A 25,072-nucleotide genomic window follows, 5' to 3' on the forward strand; every position below is an offset into this window, starting at 1 on the left:
AATTCCTGTTTGAAATAGGTTGGATTAATAAATTTCCATTATGATTGGGGGGTGGCCACCCCTCAAACAAACAAAAATAATTTTATTTATAGTGTAACTGTATTTGCAAGACTGTATTTGCAGACAGCCAGAAGCTTAAATTATCCTTTTATTTTCCTTGTATAAAAAATAATACAACAATTAGACAGTATTTGCAAGTTTGAATTGATCAATCAACCAATACACTTCATTGTATTTTATAAATTACAATGGTTACCTGAAGGTCAAGTCTGAAGACATCTAGCCTACTTTGAGAATCTTTTATCTAAGCTCAAAATGAGAGACATTAGTGAAGTCTTCCATTAGGGCAGACTGGGATGGCTTGTACAAGTTAAGATCAGCTCCAGCTCTGAATATCACAGGTCAGATGTGTCAACATTACAGCACAGCAGAATCAAGGTTCAGCAAAACTTTTTTAGGAAGAACTCGTAAAGCATGATCTTGTAGAGCTCTGAACATGGACTCTACCAACACAGGCCACACCTTTGACATGAGAATTAATTCATGGCCTGTATATACAGTATGTATAATCGAAATTGGTTGGTGATGGTAAAATCGTCCTCCTTAAGGCTACTTGTTGGATCGTTTTTGAAACCAGCTTTTTTGTGCTGTTCAAGGAAAAAAAGCAAGCTTTATGACATGGTGCCCACAGCCACTGTGTATGTTCATGTCTTTTATTTGTTATCAAAATCTAGGTTGTAGGTAGGACGTAGGTAAAGTGTGAACTATGGCTGACCACTCTTGGCTGGAAGATGAATTGGCGGAATTAGATGAAGCTGAGCAATTCATTCATCAAACGATGTCAAACTTTGTTCCTTCTCATACCACTTCAAGAACTGCTGGTATGTGCATAAAATATCTTTAAAAAATGTGCCTTTTTGTTATTTACAACGCGTTTGTTGTAAAAATTTAGATAAAGTTCAATTTGCAGTGCCATAAAATGTCACAGTGTCATAAAATGTCACAGTGTCAAGTGTATGACACTGTTTGTATTTCTAAATGAATGGCAAAAATACAATCCCTTGTCATTGTTCTTTGAGAGACTCTGTGTATTTTTTGTTTTTGAGAGAACTGTATTCATGTGATATACAGGAGGCAAACACCAAACAGTACTACTACAGAACGAGATGCAAGTACATTTGTACAGCATATAAGTTTTAACCAAACTCATATATTTTTATTGTCCACAGCGGTTGTTACTTGTATGTAATCTGAAAAGTGCTTTTCAGTCTTGTATTGCATAAGTTTGTTCATTTAACAGTTGCAGCTTATCATATTTCAACTTCATCTTGCAATTGAAAAACTTTTTAAAGCATCCGAACTATAAGATAAATAAATGAATGTACGTACATATTATCTAGGTTTGGAACATATGTGGTACTGGAAGAAGAGTCTGGCAATTTGATTAAGTATTTGAATATTTCTCTGTTAATTATTATTATTCAACTGTTTGAAAAGTTTTGATTTGATACTTTTACTTCTTTTTGCTTTATAATATTCACTGATACATGCATGTCCAGTCTGTGCTACCATAGATTTCTTTACGTTTGATGACAAAATCATTTTCTGCCTGGTCAGATAGTTTTAAACTGCATGTATACAGTACGGTATTTTCTACCTTTTAAGCCTGTGCTACCATGGATTTCTTTACGTTTGATGACAAAATCATTTTCTGCCTGGTCAGATAGTTTTAAACTGCATGTATACTGTACAGTACGGTATTTTCTACCTTTTAACTGCACTTTACAGTGCTTTTCCTACAGCATTTTGAGCCAACTATTCTTTAAGTTATTGTTGATGACAGCCCACGATGTTTTAGATTTGATAAACCATATGCTCAGTTTTTTCAGGCCTTCTGTTGATTGTTATGTAATCTCTCGTGGCTCATGATTTTACCATAAATCAGATAGATTAGAAATTGTTTTTATTGTCTGCCACAGGCATGCTTTCTCATCTTTCTATTTACTGCTGTGCTCTTAAAAATAAAGTTGTCTTTTCAGTTATTTGCAACTTTGTGTGTAACTTTGGAGATCCCTTTTTGTTCCACATTATTATGATTGAGTTGAGGAAAGTGTTATTTGTAGCATGCTCTGGTTTTCATGGTGCCTGGCCATTTATATACAGCTATAATCTTTGTATCTTTTTTCATGCTTGGTACTTTCTTTTATTCACAAGTAAATTGCACTCTCCACCCGGCTTTCTTTGGCAGAAATTCAAATTGCAGAAGGCATTGCACACAATCTGTTCCACTTTCACTGAGAATTAATGTAAAGAAGCCAGTGCAAAAAGTCTAGCTTGTACTTTTTCTTCCTAATTTTTGGGTTTAGAATTCGAGAACATGTCACATAGTTTAATAGTTGCTCAAAAGAGCAGTTCAAACACACAAGTCTGCATGATGCCTTCATGATTACAAATATGGAGATAAAAGTGCAATAATCGTGTTTGTCAGTGTCGCTTTGTGAAGCATGGTTATTGGTTATGGAGTTAAAAAAGATCTTGGCGAGGTTTTTAAAAAGATTCTGTTCAGTTCAGTTGTTTTTTTTATTTCTGACCATCATATCAAAAACAATACACGTCAACATAGCAAAGGTCCAGAAAAAGGTAGAAGCGACAAAACGGGAACGTTAAAACGTGCTTGTGACCGAAGTAAGTTATTGAGTTGAAAAAAAATTTGGCACGGTTGCAACACCTTCAGAAAAATTTAAGATATAAAGGGAAAATAAAAAAAAGAAAATGTTACAAACAAAAAAAGAACAAATAAACAACATATATTTAGGCTGGGTCTGCTACTATTCGGTAAGTCCGATTCGGTGAGTTCCTAACCTCTAACCCCTAACCCTAAAACGGCAATAATAATTAGGCTACTGTACCCAATAATTTAAAAAAAAAATTGAAAAAATCACCGAATAGGGATCGGACTCACCGAATCGGACTCACCAAATCGGACTCACCAAATCGGACTCACCGAAACGGGCCATTCCGATTTAGGCTATAGCTTTATTAGCCCACATAGCTTTAGCTGATATATTTAACCTGTTAAGTGCGTATGACGACAATTGTCGTCCGAGACAGTCGCTCTTGCTGTGCGTAAAACGACAATTGTCGTTTTCGTGATCGCAGCTATTCGTGGCACTTTTAATTTTGTTTTCCTGTAGTCGCTTTGTCTGGAAGGGTCTGCTACTATTCGGTGAGAGCCTTTTCGGTGAGAGCCTTTTCGGTGAGAGCCTTTTTCGGTGAGAGCCCTATTTGGTGATTTTTTTGAAAATTATTGGGTACCGTAGCCTAATTATCATTGCCGCTTTTACATCGTTTTAATGTCGCTAAACATTGAAATGAGACCTTAACCCCTAACCCTTACCCCCTACTCCTAATCCTTAACCCCTAACTCTTAACCCTAACCCCTACTCCTAACCCTTAACCCCTAACCACTACCCCCTAACCCCTAACCCTATAACGGCAATGATAATTAGGCTACGGTACTCAATAATTTAAAAAAAAAAATCACCGAATAGGGCTCTCACCGAAAAAGGCTTTCACCGAATCGGACTCACCGAAACGGGCCATTCCGGTCTGGAATGCGCAATTATGACGTGTGAAGAAACATAGATGCATTGTTTACACTACAATAACGATTGCAGCTTGACAGAAATCATTAATCCCTTAATCACTCTATTGCAATATTAGGTAGCTTCTGCACTCACCTACAATATAACCACAATTGCAAGAATAAAAAGATTTCATCCTAAATATTTTTTTTCTAAAATGGCTTCCTTCCGGTTTATAAAATTCGAACCACATCATGCGCGTTCAGTCAGTGTGAAGTCATTTCGATATAATGTTGCAAGCAGTTTCAGAAATATTTTGTTGTTTCGAAAACATATTTTGTAACATATAGTCAACAAAACAATAGGGTTTTGTGTAGCTGCTAATGTTAGAACAAGCGTCAGAAAATGATACAGTTTGAATATCACCAAACTAAACTTACGTGTAGGCTACTTTGTTTAGTGTCCTATAAATGCTTAGAAATTATTGTTCTGTAAACTGATTTATTTTTTTCTTTGTAATAAACAACTAGTTGAATAATTTCACAATAGTGAAAGGTATAATCACTTGAGAGTAATGTGATTACACCAGAAAACAATAGTCCAGCAGGAGACTTCTCCGCAATAGTCGATGAAAAGGTAAAGCAATAAACACAAAAGGAAATTGAACAAAAGCGTATTATGCTGCATCATGGGTGTTCCCCAATATCCTAGCAAGCAATAATGCGACGAAAAATACTGCGAGTGATCAAATTAAATACGCACAGTAAGGAGAGTTTCGAAAATTTAATTACGCGTTAACGGGTTAAGATTTGTATGGACATTGGACAGTTGCTATGAAGATCGGCCATGGTGCGTTATCAAGAGTGTTGATGGTCGTGAAGGGGAACACGTCTTGATGCGTTTAGCTCATAGCAAAGAAGCAAGGCAGGCAAAGAAAACCCCACAAAGAAATCTGGATGAGTTTGATACCACTTTACAGGAAAATCGCTAACGATTCTTGAAAATTGTGAAATTAGTGTACAGTGTTTCGTTAAAACGCAACATAAATGACGAAGCATAGTGAATAAAAGCACTTAAAACTGGTTGTATTGGTGCATCATTCTTTTTCGAGAGAAAATTTGTTTCTCGTGGAAAAACTAAAGGAATTATTCATTCTTTCTGCAATCGCTTCGCGACTCTGGTTTGAGAAACACCATGTTGAGACGGTACACTACTACTTTTATGTATATACTTGCTATGTTTCTCTCATTGGAAACATCACGCAAGATAGGTTTAATCTTATTTTTTAACTTCTAAGTATTAGCGTATTTTTTTATGCTTGATTGGTCACGATTTTCCCCCTCTATCCTTGGCTAAAGCTCATTATGATAGCCACCTTAATCAAAACTGTCCTCAAGAAGCCGATGATAAATTTTTGTTGAAATGTTGGATGATGTCTTACTGTCTTTTATCGGATATTTCTTGTCACGAGATGTCAGTATTCAGCTATACTTAAACGCATTTGCCATTGAAGTTTCATTTGTTGATTATTATTTTAGAGTTGGATCACCGATTGAGTAACTTTATTTGCAGATTAATTTTTACGTATGTACCAACCGTAATCGGCTGGTTACTGATCCGCAGATAAACTTTACATAAACTAATTCATCTAATCAGACGGGTTTGCTAAATCGGTCGCTTAAAAGATCAACTGTTGTTGCAGTTGAAAGGGGGATTTGCGATTCAATTGGGCAGTCACGTGTCTGGTTGGCGTGAACATTTAGCTGATACTTGAAGCATCGTTGTTAGTGCGATGCTCACACGAAACAAATACGTGCGATGTGATTGATTCAGTACATTGTTTGTAGCAATGTGCAAAAGATGATCCTCTTGTCAATCCTGTTGGCACAACATATCTTGCTGTTGTTTTGTATTCTTTTTTGTTTTATTTGCGGGGATGGGGAGTTTTATTTACGATTAAACAGAATGGAATTGTTTTTTTCTATGTTGGAATATCAAACAACCATAACTTATTATTTGTCTATTGAATGTACCAACCGTATGCTTTAATAATTGAAATCAATGTTAAATTTCAGTTATATAATTGTTACAGTATTTGTTTCATGTAAGGTGGAAATATCGGAATCAAGTGTCTTATTGTTATCCACTAAAATTCATACTTTTTTACAATGGTTCAAAGCTTGCAGTGATTGCATCGATGTTAAAAAAAAGGACGGATTTTGTTAGCAGTGGTTGTACTTGTAACCATTTTTCGTCGTTCTTGGCGGAGACTTGATCTAGACCGAGTCGCCGCCACTGCCCAAGGGTTGTAAAAGGCAAGGCCCCTCGACCTCTGGAGTGGAGAAGGATGTTCAAAGCAAGAAGAAGAAATAGGCTAGTTCTTGAGTTGTGTTTTTTTTTTTTTAAATTCATGGAACAGGCTGGTCAGATCTTCAAAGTATAGTTTTTTTTTTATTACTATAGCACAGTAGCCTTTCTAGAGTTCGTTTCAAAGTTGCATTGCTGACATTTCTGAGATGTTTTGAAGCGCACCATAGTTAATTTTCCGTCTGGCGTGGTACGAGAAAGCGTGCAGTGATATCGCAAAGAGTAACTTCAGAATGAGGTTCTCAGAACAGAGTGAAGACGTTAAATCAATGTAAAAATGACAGATTTTGCAGTCTGAGACGAGCTTTGAAACCACATTATCAAAAATTATTAAGCATGAAAATATCGTAACTTGTTGAAAAATGCTGCTTTAAGTGCATTTTTAAGCAGGCATTTAACTGAATTTTCAAAATCAGTTTGTTTAACGCGTTTTTTTTGAGCGCTGTTTCGTGCTTTGTTGAGACTTCAATACTGTGATAGGTGGGGGAAGTTCTTCTTCATTCACCATAGAAATTTTATTTTGAGTGCATTTGCGTCAAATGTTTTTCCCAGACAGCAAAATAAGTCGTTTTTATATTGATTAAACGTCAAATCAATGTAAAAATAAAGGATTTTGCTTCCTGGGCCATTGAACTTGATCTTGTTGGGTCGATGAGATATTCTGGAATCGTTGATCAGATTCGAAGTCGGAAGTGATGTATCTGTTTGTACTCTGTATACAGTTTGAGCTGACGGTAATTGTGTTGACTTTATTATTGTGATTAAAGTTCTGATGTTTTAGTTATTTCAAAAATTAGCTGAAGCGAGTGACTTTAAACAAAAATTAACTTTCTCTTGCCATCTTTTTTTGTGTATTGTCGGAATTATCAAATGCAATTATAAAACATGTCATTTTTCTGACCAGATTTTAAGTACCGGTATTTTCAAGAACTCTCGTTACAGTCTTATCCGACTTATCGTTTTAGGCTTAGGTATGTTTTTGCTTTCTTATTGAAAGCCAAGCGTGCGGCTTATAAATAAGCCTATCGCTTGTGTTTTGTGCAATTATCCTACTTTTGCTTTGTCTTTTACAACTTGGGCCTTGGTCAACATGTGAAAGGAAACCGATGGATTTTTGTAAGTTAGACAAAGTAAGTTACGGTATGTTTGCAAGTAAAGCGTGATTGTTCTAGTTGTGCTACTGTTTTTAGTCGCTGAAATGTACAGGTGTAACTTGCAAAAAGTCAGCTGTGCAAGAACTCGTTTTGCAAAGTAAACTTTATGTGAATAATTTGTAATTATCTTGTCGTACATGCAAAGACATTTTTAATTGTTTGGAAGCACAAGCGCAATAGTTGTGTAGATGTTAACCTGGCGTGCTTGGCCACTAGAAATTTTTGTTTTGTAAATATTTTATTTGAAGTTGATTCGTATTCCCTGTTAAGAGAAAAACAGTTCCGATCTTTGATCAGTCAGAATATTTAGGCGCATTCAAGAATGCCAATTGCCAACACTGTGAAAATTTGGAGGAAAACGGTTTTAAAAACTTAATTTCATCATTGAAGTTGCAACAAGTTCAAGAAACGCTTTTTGATCGATCAGTTGGTTTTACGTGTTTTGAGTTAAACAATTTTGTTCATTTGCAGTCATGTGATGTTGAATTATGCTACATTTGAAAATGCAATGGTGTATATAGTGTATACTAAGAATTGCGCATGTTAATGTAGTTGCAGCGATATTGGGAGTGTTATGTTTTTTACACCACTCTAAACTTTTATTTTTATGACCAATCGTACTATTTAATCACATTACGTAGTTATCATTTGCTCAAATACCACGAGCGATTCTTTCGATAATGTTGCGGATTTTTTTTTCATTTATTATGATTTCAATTATTGTTTAAAATTATGTATATAATAAAAGCTCTATTATTCACATAAAAGGCTGTGTGACCGAGTAGGCAACTCACTGCCCAGTTACCAAAACTCGTCTTTTTTACATTTTGAAAAAGACTGAATTTACAAGCTGGGCAATGCAGCCGCATGGTCATTACCTCCACATTGCATTGCGCTTGGCTTTGGCATTTCTCTCATTGTGATTATAAACTGTTGCAATGTAAGTGCTAACATCAAGCGTTGTTGTCTATAAATTTTCTTAGCTAGGTTTTCTGTTGCTGCTGTGCAATCAAAATGAAAAAAAAAAACTATACGTAATCGCTGAACACTGAAAAGTTTAGGTGTTCATCAGGAATATCATCGTTTCTAGCAGAAGTTGCAACGTTCATCTGATGAATTTTGCTTTTTCAACTACCGGTACTGCTAGAAACGATCGCTTATATACTTACGTTGCTGCAATGTTATTACCATTTTACTCGTAGGTTTAGATCAATTTCATATTATCTTCATAGAGTGAACGGCCCAGCTAACAAAAGTTGTCACTTTTACACCGCTTCAACGTGTAGCAACGTTGAAGCAATATAAAGTGGGTTTGTTTTGCTGCACGAGCAGTGTGATTTATTGTCTTCAGTTGTGACCAACACCAAAAGCAAACAGAGCAAGATAGCAACTTTGACAAACAATGATGTGCTCGATGTGGGAAAAAATGAGGACTTTGTTCATAGTGTTGACCAGTGAATAGTCCGGTATACAGTAGCAGAGGCAGTGAAGTCTGAGGGTTAAAATGCAGATCTTGTGCAAATAGATTGTAAATTTTTATATCATTACGCATGGTGTGGTTGTATGCAATTGGATTCAAGGTTTTTGTAGCAGAGGCCCGTGAAGTTCGGTTATCATTTGTCAAGGTGTGATTGTATTCAATTGTCTGCAAGGTTTTTGAACACTGTTTACTGGGGTGTACCGTGTAGGTGCAAACATGTTTCTGTGTTTGTCATAATAACAGACTTCCTATATAGACTTTAAGATGAAAAGCAGACTTCAACAAGTGTGATTTATTGAATATGCATTTTTCAAGGGCAGCTAGTTGTACGCGGTAATTTATGTTCATTTTACTACCTTGTACCTCTCTGGAACCGTTTTGTTTTAAAATCACTTAAAAACATTCGTCATAGTTTGACAATGAAACCTGAGAAGCTTTTGTGGTTGCAAAAGTTTGTTGGCACGTGCAAAATGCAGCCATACATGTGCCAACGGCTAAATGCGCGGAATGCCTGAAAACACTATGCCAAACTGTTATAATCAGTTTTATATTAAAAAAAAAGACAACGAGCTTCAAGTGTGAAAATGCCTAACGAAACTACACCGATGATTAGTTTTATGTTGATCAACGATTCTATGCCGGATTTGCATTTATAAGTCATGTGTGTGCCGAAGCTTAGCTTAATATTTTCTATTTTTCCGTCTTTTTGTTTGTTCTTGAGGTTTTACTTTAAGATCCGTTTGCCCACGAGTGATTTGTAAAATGACTCAAAATCAACAAATTTATCAATAGTCATTTTGTAACCACTTGCCCGTGTGTTTCTTTGCATTTTACGTTGATAAATGCGTCAAGAGTAAACGATCAAGCACGCTGTTTTGTTTTTATCATGTGTTAGTTACCTTGAACGTTGGACAGTAGTTTGGCTACAATGGTCACAACTTACAATGGAAAATGCAATATCTAGCCAGGTTTAATCAGGCTGAAAACGGTAGATCAGGAATTTTAATGTTTTTATCTGGCAATCTCACTTCACCTGGCTTTCCTGTAAGGTTCAACCATTACAATGATGACAACGAGATACTTGCGATGAACAAAAAAAGGTTTACAAACGTTGTCTTATCTTAAATCATCGATTGAATATGAAGCAAGTAAAGCAACCCTGCAGTAGCCTACTTGAGAGAATCTTGTTGTTTAAGCAGCAAAGTGTTGACACTGGGTGTCAGTTAGATTGCCTATTACAGAATTCTAAAATATCAAGAAAAATGCAATATGTTTATCAATGAAAAGAGTTGCAGTTTAGATTACAATTTACAACTACAGTTTTTTCTGCATGTTTGCCTATCTAGTTTTGAGTTTCATGTCGTATGAGCCTCTGGGACCGAGGGTCTGTCCTTTTTTTCATTTTTGAACGTTTGCCAGCAAATTGAAGAACCTTTTTTTAACTTGACTTAGTTGACCCTCTCTAGCGTACCGTTAACGTGCAAATTACTAGTATAGCCGCCTAACGTTACCCTGAAAGAATGATTAATTTGCAGTCAACTCAGGTTAAGATGTTCACTTAAAAGGTTTTGAAATTTGAACACTATTGGCTTTACAAAATGAATACAATTGAATACAAATTTTCCATTGTATCACTTCGATTGATGCGACAATGATTACGCTCGTTTTTCTGTTTGTGGTTGCAGTTTGCAATTGCAGTCACCAATCTAGTCAGAAAATCATTGCATTTTGTGTTAATGATGATGCGCAGACGTTGAATCAATGTAAAATAAGACCGATTTGCTTACTGGTAATGTCCACACGTTTTACGTTTCACAATACAAGTACATTGCAAATTATATGCACGAAAAAAAATTGTTTGAGAAACGAAAGGAAAACTTATTGTAGGCCCAAAGCGATTCGTCATGATTTTTCAGACAGCTTGTTTGATGCAGTTCACCGGGACCGGATAATTAGCTTCTTGCAACCAAGATTAAGTTAGTCCCAACCTCTCAGTCTTTAAGTTTTTTTCACATTAAGTCACGTTGTAAAGTGCTTAATCAATGTCAAAAAGCTGATTTGCTTGATGAAAAGAGTCCGGTGTCCAACGAAAAGGCTCGGTTCAAAATTTGTGTTTGAGTTGTCATATACTTGTGGTTTGTGGAGTTATTGCAGAACGATCTGACATTCACTCATAGCCATCATAACAGCTGAGCTGCAGATATTTTGCTATTGCTCCGTATACATGAATGCGATTTGCTACCACAGCCTTAAGAAAAGTTCCAATCCAAGCCTTAACAAAAGTTCCTCTTGGAATTATAGAACTGCTTTGCAAAAACCTTTCGCTTGAACTCAAAACTAACAATTGCCTCTTTGCGGATGAAAGTTAATTATTTTTTCTTTGTTTTATATTTTTTGATTTTTTTTAAAGATATTGAAATGAACTCATTTAGATAAAAAAAAGGTTTATTTCGCAAATCATTACCGATATCAATACTTCACACTGGATTATTTCCACTACATTGAAGCGTCTATTTATTTGTCAATCCATTGCTCTTGCCATCACCTACTTTCCTCGTCAACAAATCTTACAAATGCTTAAATTCAAGGTGAGTAAACTTACTTAATTTATCTTTTGTTGCATGTATTGCCATCGAAGAACGAGAACACGGACATGTCGCTGGCGCATCGAACCAGGTATTGCTTTAGTTAAGCATATTTAATGTTTCGGTGTAGATTTCATTACTTGTGTTTTGTGAAAGAAGATTTGCACTACACCATCTGTTTTGCTTTTAGCCGTTATTTGATTGAGCTAACATTTGCTAGTAAATCAATAAGAAATGTCTAAAGCGTAGCTTTCCACTACGATAATTTTCAGTTCTAAAGGTCTAATATGCTGGAAATGTGGTCTATTTTTAATTATCGGTTATAATATGGTCGCACCGAATATCTTATTTTGTCTGTTACTATTACTTTTGGGTATTTTGTATTCAGTGACTGCTAAATTACTTGACAGAAACTTTTTGGTTACTAATACCAATAATTTGTTTTTATTACAATTAAATCAAAAATTGCTAAATGCTCGTAATGTCATAAAATATAAACATGTGCGTTCTTGTAGGAGTTGATTATGAAGCTAACGAAAAAAGTTTTTCATTATTATTCAACGTTGAATCAATGTAAAAATGACGGATTTTGCTTTCTAGGATAATTATGTATGAATTTTGCAATCAAGTTTCTAGAATCTAGATCAGGGGTTCTTAAACTTTTTTTAACGCGGACCCCTTAAAAAAAAAATTTCGTTTGCGTGGACCCCCTTTGTGGCCTAGTCCGAGAAACTTTTTTTGATCAGCATGAATTGGATATAACGCAATAAAATTAAAGTGAATTGGTAACAAAATTTATGTTTGAAATAGCGAATGCAGATTGTTTTTCAATATCTTCGATTTAATTTCAGCAATGTGAAGGATGCTGCTGTTAGTTTTCAACAAGAATATAAAATTGTGACTTCGTCTTTGATAGGGCAACACGCATGTCATCCTTTGCATCCAACCGGTTTCGATTCCTTGTTTTGATAGTTACCAAGGATGAAAATTGTGTCTCACATAAATAGCCTATGTAGTCCCAAAGAGATTATACATAGCAGCCATGACACTCTTTACCAAAAGAAGATATGCTTGCGTCAACGCACTCCAAAAATCGCCAATACTTTTCGAATTGAAGGACATTCTTAATGATTCCATTGCCCTTAGTTCAATGAACTCATCTTTTGCAAGGTCCTCCTCATCCTGATAAATTCCAGTTCAACGAGGAAAGAGTAAAGTATCCATGCTGTATTTTTAATATCCTCTGCGGCTGAGCAGTGGCCTCACAAAGTGTTTTGCAAAGCTTCCAAATGACTGCACATGTCTGTGTGCAGAGAAGATGGTAGAGCATTACAAACTGCAGTTCCATTTTGAAGCATCAATTCTTCCGACGTTGAGAAATAAGAATAGTTGTTAGTCTCCAATGTCCTTTTTCACAGAGATAACTTGTCCTGAAAAGCTTTAAGTTTTTCGGAAGCATCCATAGTTGTAACGGCAGGGCCTTGAATCGAACGATTTACCTCATTCATATGAGTAAAAACATCCGCCAAGTAAGCTAACCCTTGAATAAACTCTTCACTGTTAAACTGCTTTGAGAGTTCAATATTTTTGTCTCTTAGAAAAAAAGAAACTCCATTCGAAGTTCAAATAAGTGCTTCAAAACTTGTCCCCTTGACAGCCAGCGAGCTTCTATATTATAGAGGAGAACTTCATGTTCCGCTCCCATTTCTTGACATAACCTCTTGAATATTCGATGGTTCAAAGCCCAAGCTCTGATAAAATTAACGATTTTCACACTACCCGACAAAATTTCTTTCAAATTTGTTGGGAGAGTTTTCGATTCTAATGCATGGCGATGTAAAAAGCAATGAGTAACGATGACCTGAGGAAAATCATCAGCGTTATTTGAACTTAATCTCTTTTCTTTTGAAAAATTTATTCTATTGTTGAAATTATACACTAAGATTTCCATTGAGCTTTCATGGACCCCCTAAAACTAATCCGCGGACCCCTTGGGGGTCCACGGACCCCAGTTTAAGAACCCCTGATCTAGATAAAAGGCAGATAATACCGGTGTAGCAGTCCAAGAGTTACTGCAGACCAAAAGTTACAAGGGTTGCCAAATATTTCATTTAAATTTTATTTAAATTTGTTTTGAAAAATAATTAAATTTTTAACCTCTCAAAAGGTCAGATTAATAATTATAAGTATTTTGTAATATTAATTGAAAAGCTTGCATTAGGTTGAGAGCAATGAATTCATTACACTTAGTTAAAACAATTTTCGCTTTTCTATTGATTGCGAAAACGCCGGGCACCCCTGGTAACTTTTGGACTGACAGGAACTTCCAGACTGCAACGCCGCAGAAGCAGTCCAAAAGTTACTGCTATTGTAGGTGGGTATGCTTTTTCGAAATTCGTTTGGGAAAACTTGTAAATGGACTGAAACTTCACTTGGTCAGTAGATTAAACCCTCTGCAAGTATGCGAAAGATGAATCCCAAGGATAAATATTTTCACCACGAAACCATTATTCTTGACTTTAAGTTTCGTGCCACGTGTTTTCGATGGGAGTCCAACGGAAATTCATTGGAATCTCAAAGTGTTCAACACTTTCGGAAAAGTTAAAGCCTTCCCCGCGTGTGAGACTGTGATAGCCTACTCACTGAAGGTTGATGGCGTTTTGACTACCGGTTGGCCTACATGTAGCCTATAAGTTACTTTATATTTCTTCAAAACGGTAGTTATGAAAAACCAGACCAAAAATAGGCTCAGTGCTTCATTCACTAGAAAACTTTGGTTTTAACTTTCATGAAATACATAAAATATAGGCTAGTCAAAGACTATGTTCGTCAACTACAACTCAAAACCAGCGGCTAACAAGTCAGCCTTCAAATGCAAACTGCACGATATATTAAGGCCTGTAGCTTATTAAATGCCACCGATTCACGTATAGCCACGAATCAAACTTTGAAAGGTTTGAAGCGATGATCAATTAAATTATTTGTTTCAACAGCGCCATATACAACGAGTCAATCAAACACACATAACACTACACTGTGAATCGTAGGTTGCATCAAAGCACAATCAGGATGACAGCAAAAGACTATAGGCTGAGTGGTCATCCAGTCAATCACCTCCCCATGCAAATTTATTTGCCAACGCGTATAAGGCACGGACACAACTTCAAATGGTATACGGTAATACAGACAAATCAGATTAAAATGATAGCCTACGTAAATTTTTAAGTTACAAATCAAAATTTCATTCAAATACAGCAACAATTTCTGGAACAAAACTCATCTTTTAACTTTCATCTTATTTTCGCTTCATCCTCAATTACGTTTCTGCTGTAAACCATGTTGTGAAGATGCAATGGTGGATAAGTCTTCAATTTCAACATGTTTCCAATGTTGAAATCATTTATACAAATCTGCTGCAAGCGTTAAATCTGACAACCCTGTTTTAGTAACTTCTGGACTGGCAGTAACTTTCAGACCGTGTATATGCGGTCCAGAAGTTACGGTAACTTTCAGACCGCAGTAACTCCTGGACCGTTACACCGGAGAGGTGAAAAGACTTGCGGTTTTGGTCAATTTGAGTAGCCTAGCCTTTTTTATGACTCTTTGTCGACTTCTTCTGGTCAAACTAATATTTTCTAATATCCAACTGGTGTTGTTGCTGCTGCGGCATTTTAAATGCTGGTTTCCATTCTCAATGATCGCAGCATAAGATTCTTTTATCGTGATGTTTTTCATATCCGTCGAAATGTTTAATCATGTGAATCACGACTAAGATACACGGCACGTCGTTATATGAAAGACGTTCGGATTCAAAATGATTTTCTTTGGCTTCAAAGAATGTATTGACAGGCTGTAGAATTGAAGTAAATTGATAAGATAAATATGCGGCTTGTTGAGCAGCATTGAGTTGATTATTATGCTTTTAGCTTGTTTTATCAAAACTTTTGTTTGCAGCGGTTGATATCGTTTCAGAGCATTGGTGGAGTTCGTTGTGTACCAAAAGTAATAGCACTCAAGTCACGTCACATAGTTTGCATTCAGTTATCATGAAAGTTTGTTGTGTTATGGTTGTGTTACAGTTTTTACTTTAAAACGAATTGTTTTGGGTTGGAGTCGTATGTTCTATGCCTAATCAGCCGTTGTTATGTCCAACAAATCGGTGCTAATTACATTTTTCTGTTAAGTAACTATTTGGCTTGCTTTTGTCAGTTTGTTGCAGTTTTATTTGGTGCTCACAACCAGTGCTTGCAGTAGCCCAACTAACTTTCTCAGTTTCTCTCTACTCTATTGACCAGCTTCCTGAGTTATATTGCACTGTTAGTCATGCGTAGCTTTCAGCGCTTTGAAAAGCACAGGGTCAGTGCAGACGAAGAGTGGAATTGCCGAATATAACATTATTATATGACAGAAAGTCACACACGAAATTTTAACAGAAATCAACTATCAACATCATTGCTGTGGCGGCTAATTTACATTTCCATGAAGGCATAAACAGTTTCCCACGTGAGGTACAACCTAGAATAGTAGGCGGTTTAAACATTTTAGCAGGAAGTTTTGACGATAGAGCGATTTCTATATTGTGTGCATTGCATTGCACGCACAACTTTAATCAACATACGGTACCCGGATCGTACTCTCTCAAGCTGGGTTCTTTCATTCCATCTTCTTCTTGATTGTGTGTCACACGGCCGTAGCCCAGAGCATCACGCAAGCTCTTATTCATTCCATGAAGACGTTTAAAACGAAGTACTAGTACTGTATATGCCTAGAATAGAAATTTATAAAAACTTGCGGTTTGCTGAAAATTTGCTTCAATCACAAAAAATGTATTTTATTGAATAGGTTGTAAGATATATCAACGTGAGAAAGTCTCTTTTAAAGCTTACTTCGTTCAAGTCTGTATCGAAACTACTAAGATTAAGCCATCAGAGGATATCCTAGTCTAAGGATAAACATTTCAACAATCTGTCAGTTTATACGCTTATAGTAACTTGAAACTTCAACAGATATATACTTATTCACTGAGGTTTATATATTATGGCTTGTAACTGTTTTGTCTACCAGAAGGACGCGTTGACTCAACTTCAATTATTTTGTCATAGCGATGCTTGAAATACAGCTTTTGGGTTTTGACACAACTCCCAAGTCCCAATCCTCCTTCACACAACAGGAAACAATTTATTGAGACGTTTAGGTGGAGCTTGTAAAATACCATTGGTTTCACAGAGCAGAAGGTTTTCCAAGGACTTTTCTTGATACGCATATTTTTTGTATTATCTTTATTCCGCAGCTATCGGCTTGTGAAATTGGACTTTTTACTATTTTTAGTCAAAAAATAGTAAGGAATGTGAAATACAAGCGCTAAGTGACGCAACGTGTTTAATTACGTCATAGCCACATCGCTTGTCGGAAATGTAAATCTCGAGAAATTTTTTTCTTTATTTTGCTAGAAGCGCGCATACCACTAGTACGACACCGCCATATTAGGCCTGTCAATCCGACCATGAGATAGCGTGACGTAGAAGGTATCTAGCCTGAAAAATAGTGCAGAGCGCATCAAATCATTCAGCAGTGCTAAAGGATTTGTGATTTTCAAACGTTAAGTGGCTTTTACTCTACAAATTCAAGCATTTATTGGTGAGTTGGTTGTTTAGTAGTTCAGTTGAGTGCTTGGCTTCGTCATGTCAACACGAGTGGAGGCTTTACATACACAACTTACTATGTTAGAAAGCAGCATCAAGTAGTCGTACCTATTGTGAACTGTTTAACTACGTTTTGCCGAGTCTCTGTGAAAAATTACCAATCAAAGATTTCAGATGAGGCCAAACGTGACAGTGGAGCCTATTTGTCATACTTGTCGTGAGCAAGCAAAGTAGCGGTTGAGACACAACAATTGCAAGTTAAGAGAAATGGTGTGGCTGGGCTGTGACGGTAAATGCATGCAAGTTGCAAAAGTGATGATGACTTGCGGTGTATTTTTTTGTCAAGAGATCAGATAAATATTGTCACGAGTCCATGAATTAAGCGTATCTTGCTAAAGTAAAGGGTTGACATGTTGCACAAAATTTACAATATGGCTAATGTATTGAATACTTTGCGTACACTGTACAGTGCTAGATGTCACCTACTTTAACATCCAATTGCATTGACTAGTTTTTGAAATCTGCAATAACATTGAATTAATATAAGGGTAGAGCCGAGTAGGGAATTTGTCAATTTATTGTCTCAGCCATCGCAATACTCAACCAAACTCACCTCACCTACCGTTGATCATATGCGCATGGAACTGAATTAAAAGTTCCGTGTTCATTTTTCGATTCCATTTGAATAAGATATTGAAGAAGCTGTCTTTATGATGGTAAAATCCTTATCAATAAGTTATATAAGTTTCTGAACCTGATTGAGTGTGTTCACTTATTATGTTTCATTGATTGTTCTTGGGATCACTGCAACTTTGGTCGTTAGTGATGTAATTCAGTTTCGTTAGTGAACATGCTGTCTATTGCAGGTTACTAGCCCTAGGGCAGACGCTGATGTTGATAAGTTAACTAATCAACTCATACAAGGCTTGGACGTTACAAAGCCAAAGCAAGGTTACGGAAATTTCAACTTACCTCCTCCACCTGACTTGGACGAGTTCATTATCCCTAAGGTTGATTTTAGTATTTTGTGTTGAATATTTTGTAACTTTAAAATGAATGTGGTGGAAAAAAGCTTACAATGAAATAAGAAAACGGGCTGTTGGTTTGATTTGTCGTTAATTTTCAATAAATATACCTCAGAACCACACCCAGTCTCCCAAAAGTCCTCATCTTCCACCACCACCACCACCATCTCTGAGTCATCCACCACCTGTTACCCCAAATCACGTAAGGCATCAATTTTGTTCAAACCTACTGTTTTTTTAATGTTTTTGCTGATGCATTGGATAATATGCAACAACGGCGTAACAATGGTCGATTGTTGAATGCGATATCAAAAATGTGAGATGGTTTGTGAGGTCAGAAAATGCACAAGGGTATCCATGAAGATTCCGTATTTTTACAATGTGTATTGCACACTGGGTAATGGGTATTATGTTTAACCAAATGGTTTCTTAGTGCAAAAACAAATGAAATGAACTTTTGACCAAAGTAACCGGCGAAGCCCTGTACTGTACATCTGTGGTGGTCCGTTTTGATCATCTTTGCGAACTGGGATAGATGAAGCTTATCGACTTTCATGTTTTAGTTTCTTTTTTGTACTAAAACATCTTATTGCAGGCAAAACAATCTATGATGTCAAAGCCAGCTCCACCCCCAGTCCTCCCTAAGCCGTCACGGTCCACTGCACTCAAAGCACGCACGTCTGGTGGGGAGAGCACAAGCGTGGTAGGTTCTCGTAGAGCAGGGGTGGGGAACCTGCGGCCCGCGTGACTGTTCCATGTGGCCCGCGTCAAAATTTCTTTACCCAAAATATATTGAAACAACAGCTCAAAAAAGAGTAGGGTGTGCATTCTTAGTATATTGCGAATGGCCTTCTATGACTAGTTAATCCATCATAGAAGATTAAGAATTGCAATTAAGAGTTGAGTTACAATTAAGAGTTGCAACATCTTCCGTGTCAGCAGATATCACACGACTCACCAAAAATAAAAGCTTTCAGCCATCCCACTAGCTGTGAAAGTGAAATAAATCATTGTCTACTAACTGTCTTCGTTGCATTTTTTATCTGTAAATAAAATTTCGAAATTTTTAGTGGCCCGCCTGTGTTATTTCTCATTTTATGTGGCCCGCAATACTAAAAAGGTTCCCCACCCCCGTCGTAGAGTATCAAGAAGCATTACCGTTTATGTCAGCTGTAGTCTACGCTTGCTGGTGTATGGGCTATCAAAACTTGGGGCAATGTTATTCTGAACATACGTTATTTTCAAGCCATATATATATATTTTCGAAACGAAAGTTTTAGTGTGTACTTTGTTATATTGACTAAAAGTGGTACCACATTATGTACAATTGCAGACGGATGATAGAGCGTATTAAAATTTGTTAAAATCACATTTTTCATGTGTTTTCTTTTGATGTTTTGTTGGTAGGCTGGTAGAGTTTCTTTTAAAGAATGTTTAAGAAATCACATTCCAGCTAATCGATTGCTATTTCCCAGACAACAAACCTACTGTTTTTACATTGATTCAACGTCTGCAGACGTTGAATCAATGTAAAAAACGGTTGATTTGCTGTCTGGGTTACAATCCACAACATCGCGCGTACTCAACAGACGTTTTCTTGCAAAAACAGCCTTCAAACCACTCTTCTGTTGGATCGTCATCTGTTCCTCCTCCAGCTGTGTCCCCACCATCAGTGTATTCCATGGCACATGATCTTCCTTCACAACACGGATCTCTTCCTCCTGCGGCTGCAGGAATCCCGAAAGGAATAGAAAAGAACTCTGCTGAAGAATTGGATTTCCTCACCACAAACTTACTCTCAAATATGGAAAATCCAAATGTATGGTTGTGTACTTCTCTTTTAGATCTAAAGTGCAGATTACACAACACGATTTTGCTTTGATAACCATGCATTTACTATCTGGTTCTCAGCAACGGCTGAATGAATTAAATGGAATGAATTGAAATATACGCTACTGTGTATGTGGTCTTGTCTATCTTATACAGTACGGTACTATGGTTTACAACACTTTTGTCAAAATAATGGTGAAATTTATCAAATTCACTGCAGCTGAAAGGAACTCTGTACAGCGTAATGTCAATGTCAGTCTACTTTTCCGAGGTTTTGTTAAAACTTTTGGTGTTGCCATTATACGTCTAATTGCTCGATATATATTTAGGAAAAGGACTTCTACGGGTATTGCGAAAAATGCAATATGGTTGTTGAAGGAGAAAAGGTTGGGTGCAACGCCATGGACACGATCTTTCACATCAAGTGCTTCACATGCATCACTTGCAGTATGTATGGCACAAGGATGTTAAAGTTGCGTTTTTCAGTCTCCGTAATTCTACGCCAAAGCCATGTTTTTTAACGTAGCTTGAGCAGAGGTTTAAAATTGACTTCAAAATTTTTTGCAAAGATAGAATAATTTATTAATTATAGAGATGTGGGGATTTTATAAATTCTTTAAGGCCCCGGTCGAATAAAAATGGAAGACGCCATACTCGAGTTTCACCCTTGTTTGGAATCATCAGTGGTGCATATCCAATGATCCGCTGATGATCCCAAACTAGGGTGAAACCCCAATATGGCGTCTTCCATTTTCGTTTGATCGGAGTCTTAGTAATGATAGAATCTTATTTTGGTGCTTGATTAGTTTTTAATTGCAACAGTTTGTCTTCAGATAAGGAACTGCACGGCGAGCCATTCTTTGCCGTCGAGAAGAAGGCATATTGCGAGCCCTGTTATATCGCGTCGTTGGAAACCTGCACAGTTTGTTCACAGGCAATAACTGACCGAGTAAGTTCATATTTTGTTGTGCAGTTGCTTTAGTTTACAATTACTTTCAAAAAACTTTTCCTTCTGAAAACCTTGTTGATGTATTTGCAAAATAGTGTAATCTTAGTTCTTCGTTTTTGCTTGGGCTTAGTGGCACTTCATCTAGGTATTAAATTTTGAATAGATGCTTTGCATTGAAAAGAAAAGCTTACCATGAACTTACGTGGCTTTTAAAAAATCACATGCAAATTTTCTGCACTGGAATATCATGTGAGGTCATGTCTTTTAGCGGAAGTTGAAATGACATTGAGCTGTGATGCGTCAGTTCAGGACCATGCTGGACGCATAGCCATCAATGCAAGCTTCTCGCCGTCGTAACACAATCCACATTTTCTGTTATCCAGATATTACGAGCCACGGGGAAACCATACCATGCCTCCTGCTTCAAATGCGTTGAATGCGGTAAAAATTTGGATGGAATTCCATTTACTGTTGACGATTCGGAAAACATCTACTGTGTGGAAGACTATCATCAGTGAGTATTGGAAGACATACAATGCACGCATATTTCTTAAAGACGGCAGCGGAAATTCACATGTACATTTTTCAGCACAGCAGCACATTGAGTTCGTTTATAAAACAGTTTACTAGGATGGCGCTGATTGATCACGTGATCACGTAGTACTATGATGACGCTGATTGATCACGTGATCAATGAACTCAATTTCTACCTTCCTGCAAAAAGAAAATTAATCTTGTTAAAGCTTAATCTTGATCTGAAGATTAATTTTGTCTAGAGGACTTTTGTTGATAACTAAAATGACAAAAACTTTAAAAATACATATATTTTTGATACGCCACAATTTGTATGCTATGTATTTAAAAAAAGAAGAAGATAATTGGAATTTCATATTTCTGAAGCTGGCTTTGTTATAATCACTTAGATGTATCCACTTATAGTTTTGTGCTTTCTATCTGTTAGGAAATACGCGCCGCGGTGTTCCGTGTGTCAGCTTCCTATCTTACCTGAAGATGGCAAAGAAGAGACTGTGCGTATTGTCGCCTTGGATAGAGACTTCCACGTGAAATGCTACAGATGCGAGGTAGCCAAAACTAGCCATGTAATAGTTATACACAGTGTAGCCATGTGCACAAGTGGTCACTTTCACATGGTGGGTTGCCAACACCAATATTGGAATCCGGTTTCTAGAATCTGAAACGGGTTATGTATGCGCAGTTGCGAACGTCACTGGCAGAATGCGTTCTTTTTTAGCTGTCTTTCATCCTCACGAAAGCTTGCCCTTCTTACATCGTTTCAACGTCGCCAGACGTTAAATTAATGTAAAAACACTACTTTATTATTTTTGTTTCAAAACTTGACATCTCTGTATATCCCCGATTGTGTTGCTTTTCAGAAATGTGAAGTTCAGTTTTCAAAGGAGCAGGGCTGCTTCCCATTGGACAACCACATCTACTGTAGGATATGCAACGAAGTCATGGCACGGTAGATGGCAACTCGAATGAACTGATGTGAATAGTTCCTGTGGTTACCCACGCAGCTTACATCCAGGCAGCAAAATGATTGATTTAAGGTCTGCAGACGTTGAATCAATGTAAAAAGGACGGATTTTGCTGTCTGGTTATGCGCTCAGCGTGCCAACTGTATGTCATATACGATTATTTGCGGGTTAATATGATCTCAGCTGAGAATACATCTCTCATGCGTCCAAACGTTGTATCTAGCGAGAGTTGTTTGTGTGAAGTCATTCACCATTGATGTAAAAACGTTGTATTTATTAATGTTTTTTACCGGTTTTCTCGCAAATTTGGCCCGTATGACACAGTATGTAAACAAGTTAAATATCTGCACTATTGTGAATTGTAAAGTTTTTCAGTAGTTTTGTAGCCCTATCGTGATCCTGCATCAAAGTGAATTGTGTTTAAGATCTCATCGATATATTCTTGTTCATGTCATTAATAAGCTATCAAAGCTTTTGTAAACGTTATTTTATTATGTGGCGATGTCTATTCAACGTAAAAACAAGTTGTTTCTCTTGTGGTTTGTACCATTTGTTTTGTGGTGGCATCTGGTCACCCTCATCTCAACATGTCCTCTTGCTACGCAATGCTGGCGATAGTAGATGTGCAGTTGCTCTTGCACTGACTTTATTGTACATACCAACCAGAATACAAATTTTGTTTTTCAAACGGGTGCTTACTCGCCAAACACAAAAGAATAAAAATTTGACCTTTTCGATGTTGCCAAACTGGGTTAAGTAATTTCTCTTGCGTGTAACTTTATCGTCTTATTAATTACTTGCACTTCGTAAACTTAATTATGCGGATTTCATTTAGACTTTTCCATCATAGTTTGTGTTTTAAAATGTTTTATGCGCACTTTCAATGCTTTGTAAATGTACTCTATCAATGAAGCAAAATAATTGGAATCCCTGGTCAATCTAATTATAAACTAGAGAGCCCAAAATGTAGATGTTAAACTCATGTTCAGCAAACGTTTTGGAAACAGACTGTTTTCATCTACAGTGTCATTGAATTCATGCAATAGCACTGAAGATGAAAACAGTCTGTTTTCGCAACGTTTACTAAACACGAATTTAGTATTTTTATTTTGGCCTTTTTATTTTTGATTGCTCTATTTTTAAATTCAAATTTTGTTTTATTGCCAGGCTAAATCAAAGTTACGTTTGCAAAAGGCAACGCCTTATTTTAAAACTGAAGTGCATTTCCAATTTTTTTACATAGTTTTTGCACTCTGGCAATCGATGGATCAAAGTGTATCATTCGTTGCATTTCGCTGTCCCTTTTTTAATTATAATGTATTAACATTGCACAGAAGCGGCATTTTGAACATCCAAATACAATATTTTAATCAGCTAGATCCGCTGTTGCATTTGGTACCGTAGCATTTCTGTGTGAAACTGGATATCAGAATGTCAGTCGTCCAACAATACGGACGTTGTTAGGTTTAAAATACATAGTCGATTATTTAAATTTGTGTGATGAGAAATGAACAATGAGAAAAAGATGTATACCGGAGGTCCTAGTAAGGTCGGTAATGTCGATGCATGAAAGTGTGAGAATAAAAGTAAAAGCTGGTTGAAGTCAGTACTAAGATGCAATCCGATAACCAACTCCTTGTAGCCAAGTGGTACCCTACTCTTTTATAGCACAGGTCGCTATTCTCGAAAAACTCAACTATCCACACGACGTTAGGTGGCAGCAGAGGCATAAACATATCTATTTTTATGAATGAGAAAACCTCTGCTTCGCACAGAAACAACGTCTTTGCAAATCGCTACAGGATGCGGAACCAGATTGTAGATCGACAAAGCGCTGATGCAACCCACATATTAACTGTTTGTAAACGCTTTATTGCAATGCCTCAAATACGCAGTAAAACCACTAAACAGAAAATTAAAGGAGTTTTTGTACGGTGACTTTTACAAATCGTTTAATAACTTTAGGTATTAAACATATGTAGCCTATGCTGTAGTTATAAGCTTAGTAACCTAGTCTACAATTAGTGATTTTTGACGAACACGAGGCAATGCGACCAGTAAGCTTGTAATAAAACTTTAAAATGCTTTCTACGTCCCGAGATAATTGTGCGTTTTGTTTTTGCCTTAAGTTTACAACTAAGCAGAATTGCTTTTATTTCGAAACCTGATTTGCAATGAAACCAATTTCGGGTTAAAACATGACCTACATTTTTTTATACAGCTCTACCGGTTAAGGCCGTTGAAAGAATAATTTAAGACAAGCACGTATGAGACCTCAGGCCCCAAACTAAGGCACTTCTAAGAAAAGCGAACTACTATTTCGCTCGGGTTGCCAAGTAGCCTAATCCTGTAGAAATTTGGACAGTTGAGAAAAAAGAAAGCAAAACGCTTTACTGTTATGTCCAACACTTCACTGATATCACAGGAAATTAAACGTTTGCACAAAAAATGTCCGAAGGACTTGCTGGCCGTTGGACACAGTTGGCTAAATAAAATAGGCTAATTTATTGCTTTTTGTCGGAATTTTAAGCCACTTGACAACCGTAGTTTTACCTATTCAACAAAATAATACAAGATGATTTCTTCAAGTTCTTGGGTACCGGTACCTAAAATCATCCTGGTCTGGGTCCATCGGGCCTGGATCCAAAAGTACCTCTTGGACGCCCCCCCCCCCCAGTCAACGCTACTGTAAACGGTTATAAACCCAATAACTTACATATAGGCCTATCTGTTGTGCTCTGAATGCTCGAGCTAGCTCATATTTCTTTATAAAGACTATTCTACATTCACATAAGACTAACGCAATCTTGGCTAACTGTTAAATTATTCACCAACATGGCAAATGTCAAATCTATGACACCACACTACGTCACCAGCATTACGTTATTGATTATCCTGCAGAACCTTGATAAGACGAATCTGTGTGTGGCGATGTCTCACGTCAACTGAATTGAGTT

General features: G+C 36.8%; 1 protein-coding gene across 3 annotated transcripts; it reads left to right on the forward strand.

Moving 5' to 3' along the window:
• Positions 1–740: 740 nt before the first annotated feature.
• LOC145777421 (lipoma-preferred partner homolog) lies at positions 741–23,492 on the forward strand. 3 transcript variants are annotated; one of them, XM_082588789.1, is made up of 11 exons: positions 741–881; positions 11,224–11,261; positions 17,679–17,822; positions 17,953–18,039; positions 18,433–18,540; positions 19,447–19,656; positions 19,997–20,114; positions 20,501–20,616; positions 21,000–21,130; positions 21,578–21,698; positions 22,011–23,492. In XM_082588789.1, the coding sequence occupies exons 1-11, from the start codon at positions 767–769 to the stop codon at positions 22,101–22,103; spliced, it is 1,281 nt and encodes a 426-aa protein (XP_082444915.1). In that variant the 5' UTR covers positions 741–766; the 3' UTR covers positions 22,104–23,492. The 3 variants fall into 3 exon arrangements, with proteins under 3 accessions (XP_082444915.1, XP_082444916.1, XP_082444917.1); XM_082588790.1 differs by lacking the exon at positions 11,224–11,261 and having other exon boundaries at positions 752–881; XM_082588791.1 differs by lacking the exons at positions 741–881; positions 11,224–11,261 and adding an exon at positions 10,999–11,173.
• Positions 23,493–25,072: the final 1,580 nt, after the last annotated feature.

This window comes from Aplidium turbinatum, chromosome 9, assembly GCF_918807975.1.
Source record: "Aplidium turbinatum chromosome 9, kaAplTurb1.1, whole genome shotgun sequence".
Classification (NCBI taxonomy): Eukaryota; Metazoa; Chordata; class Ascidiacea; order Aplousobranchia; family Polyclinidae; genus Aplidium; species Aplidium turbinatum.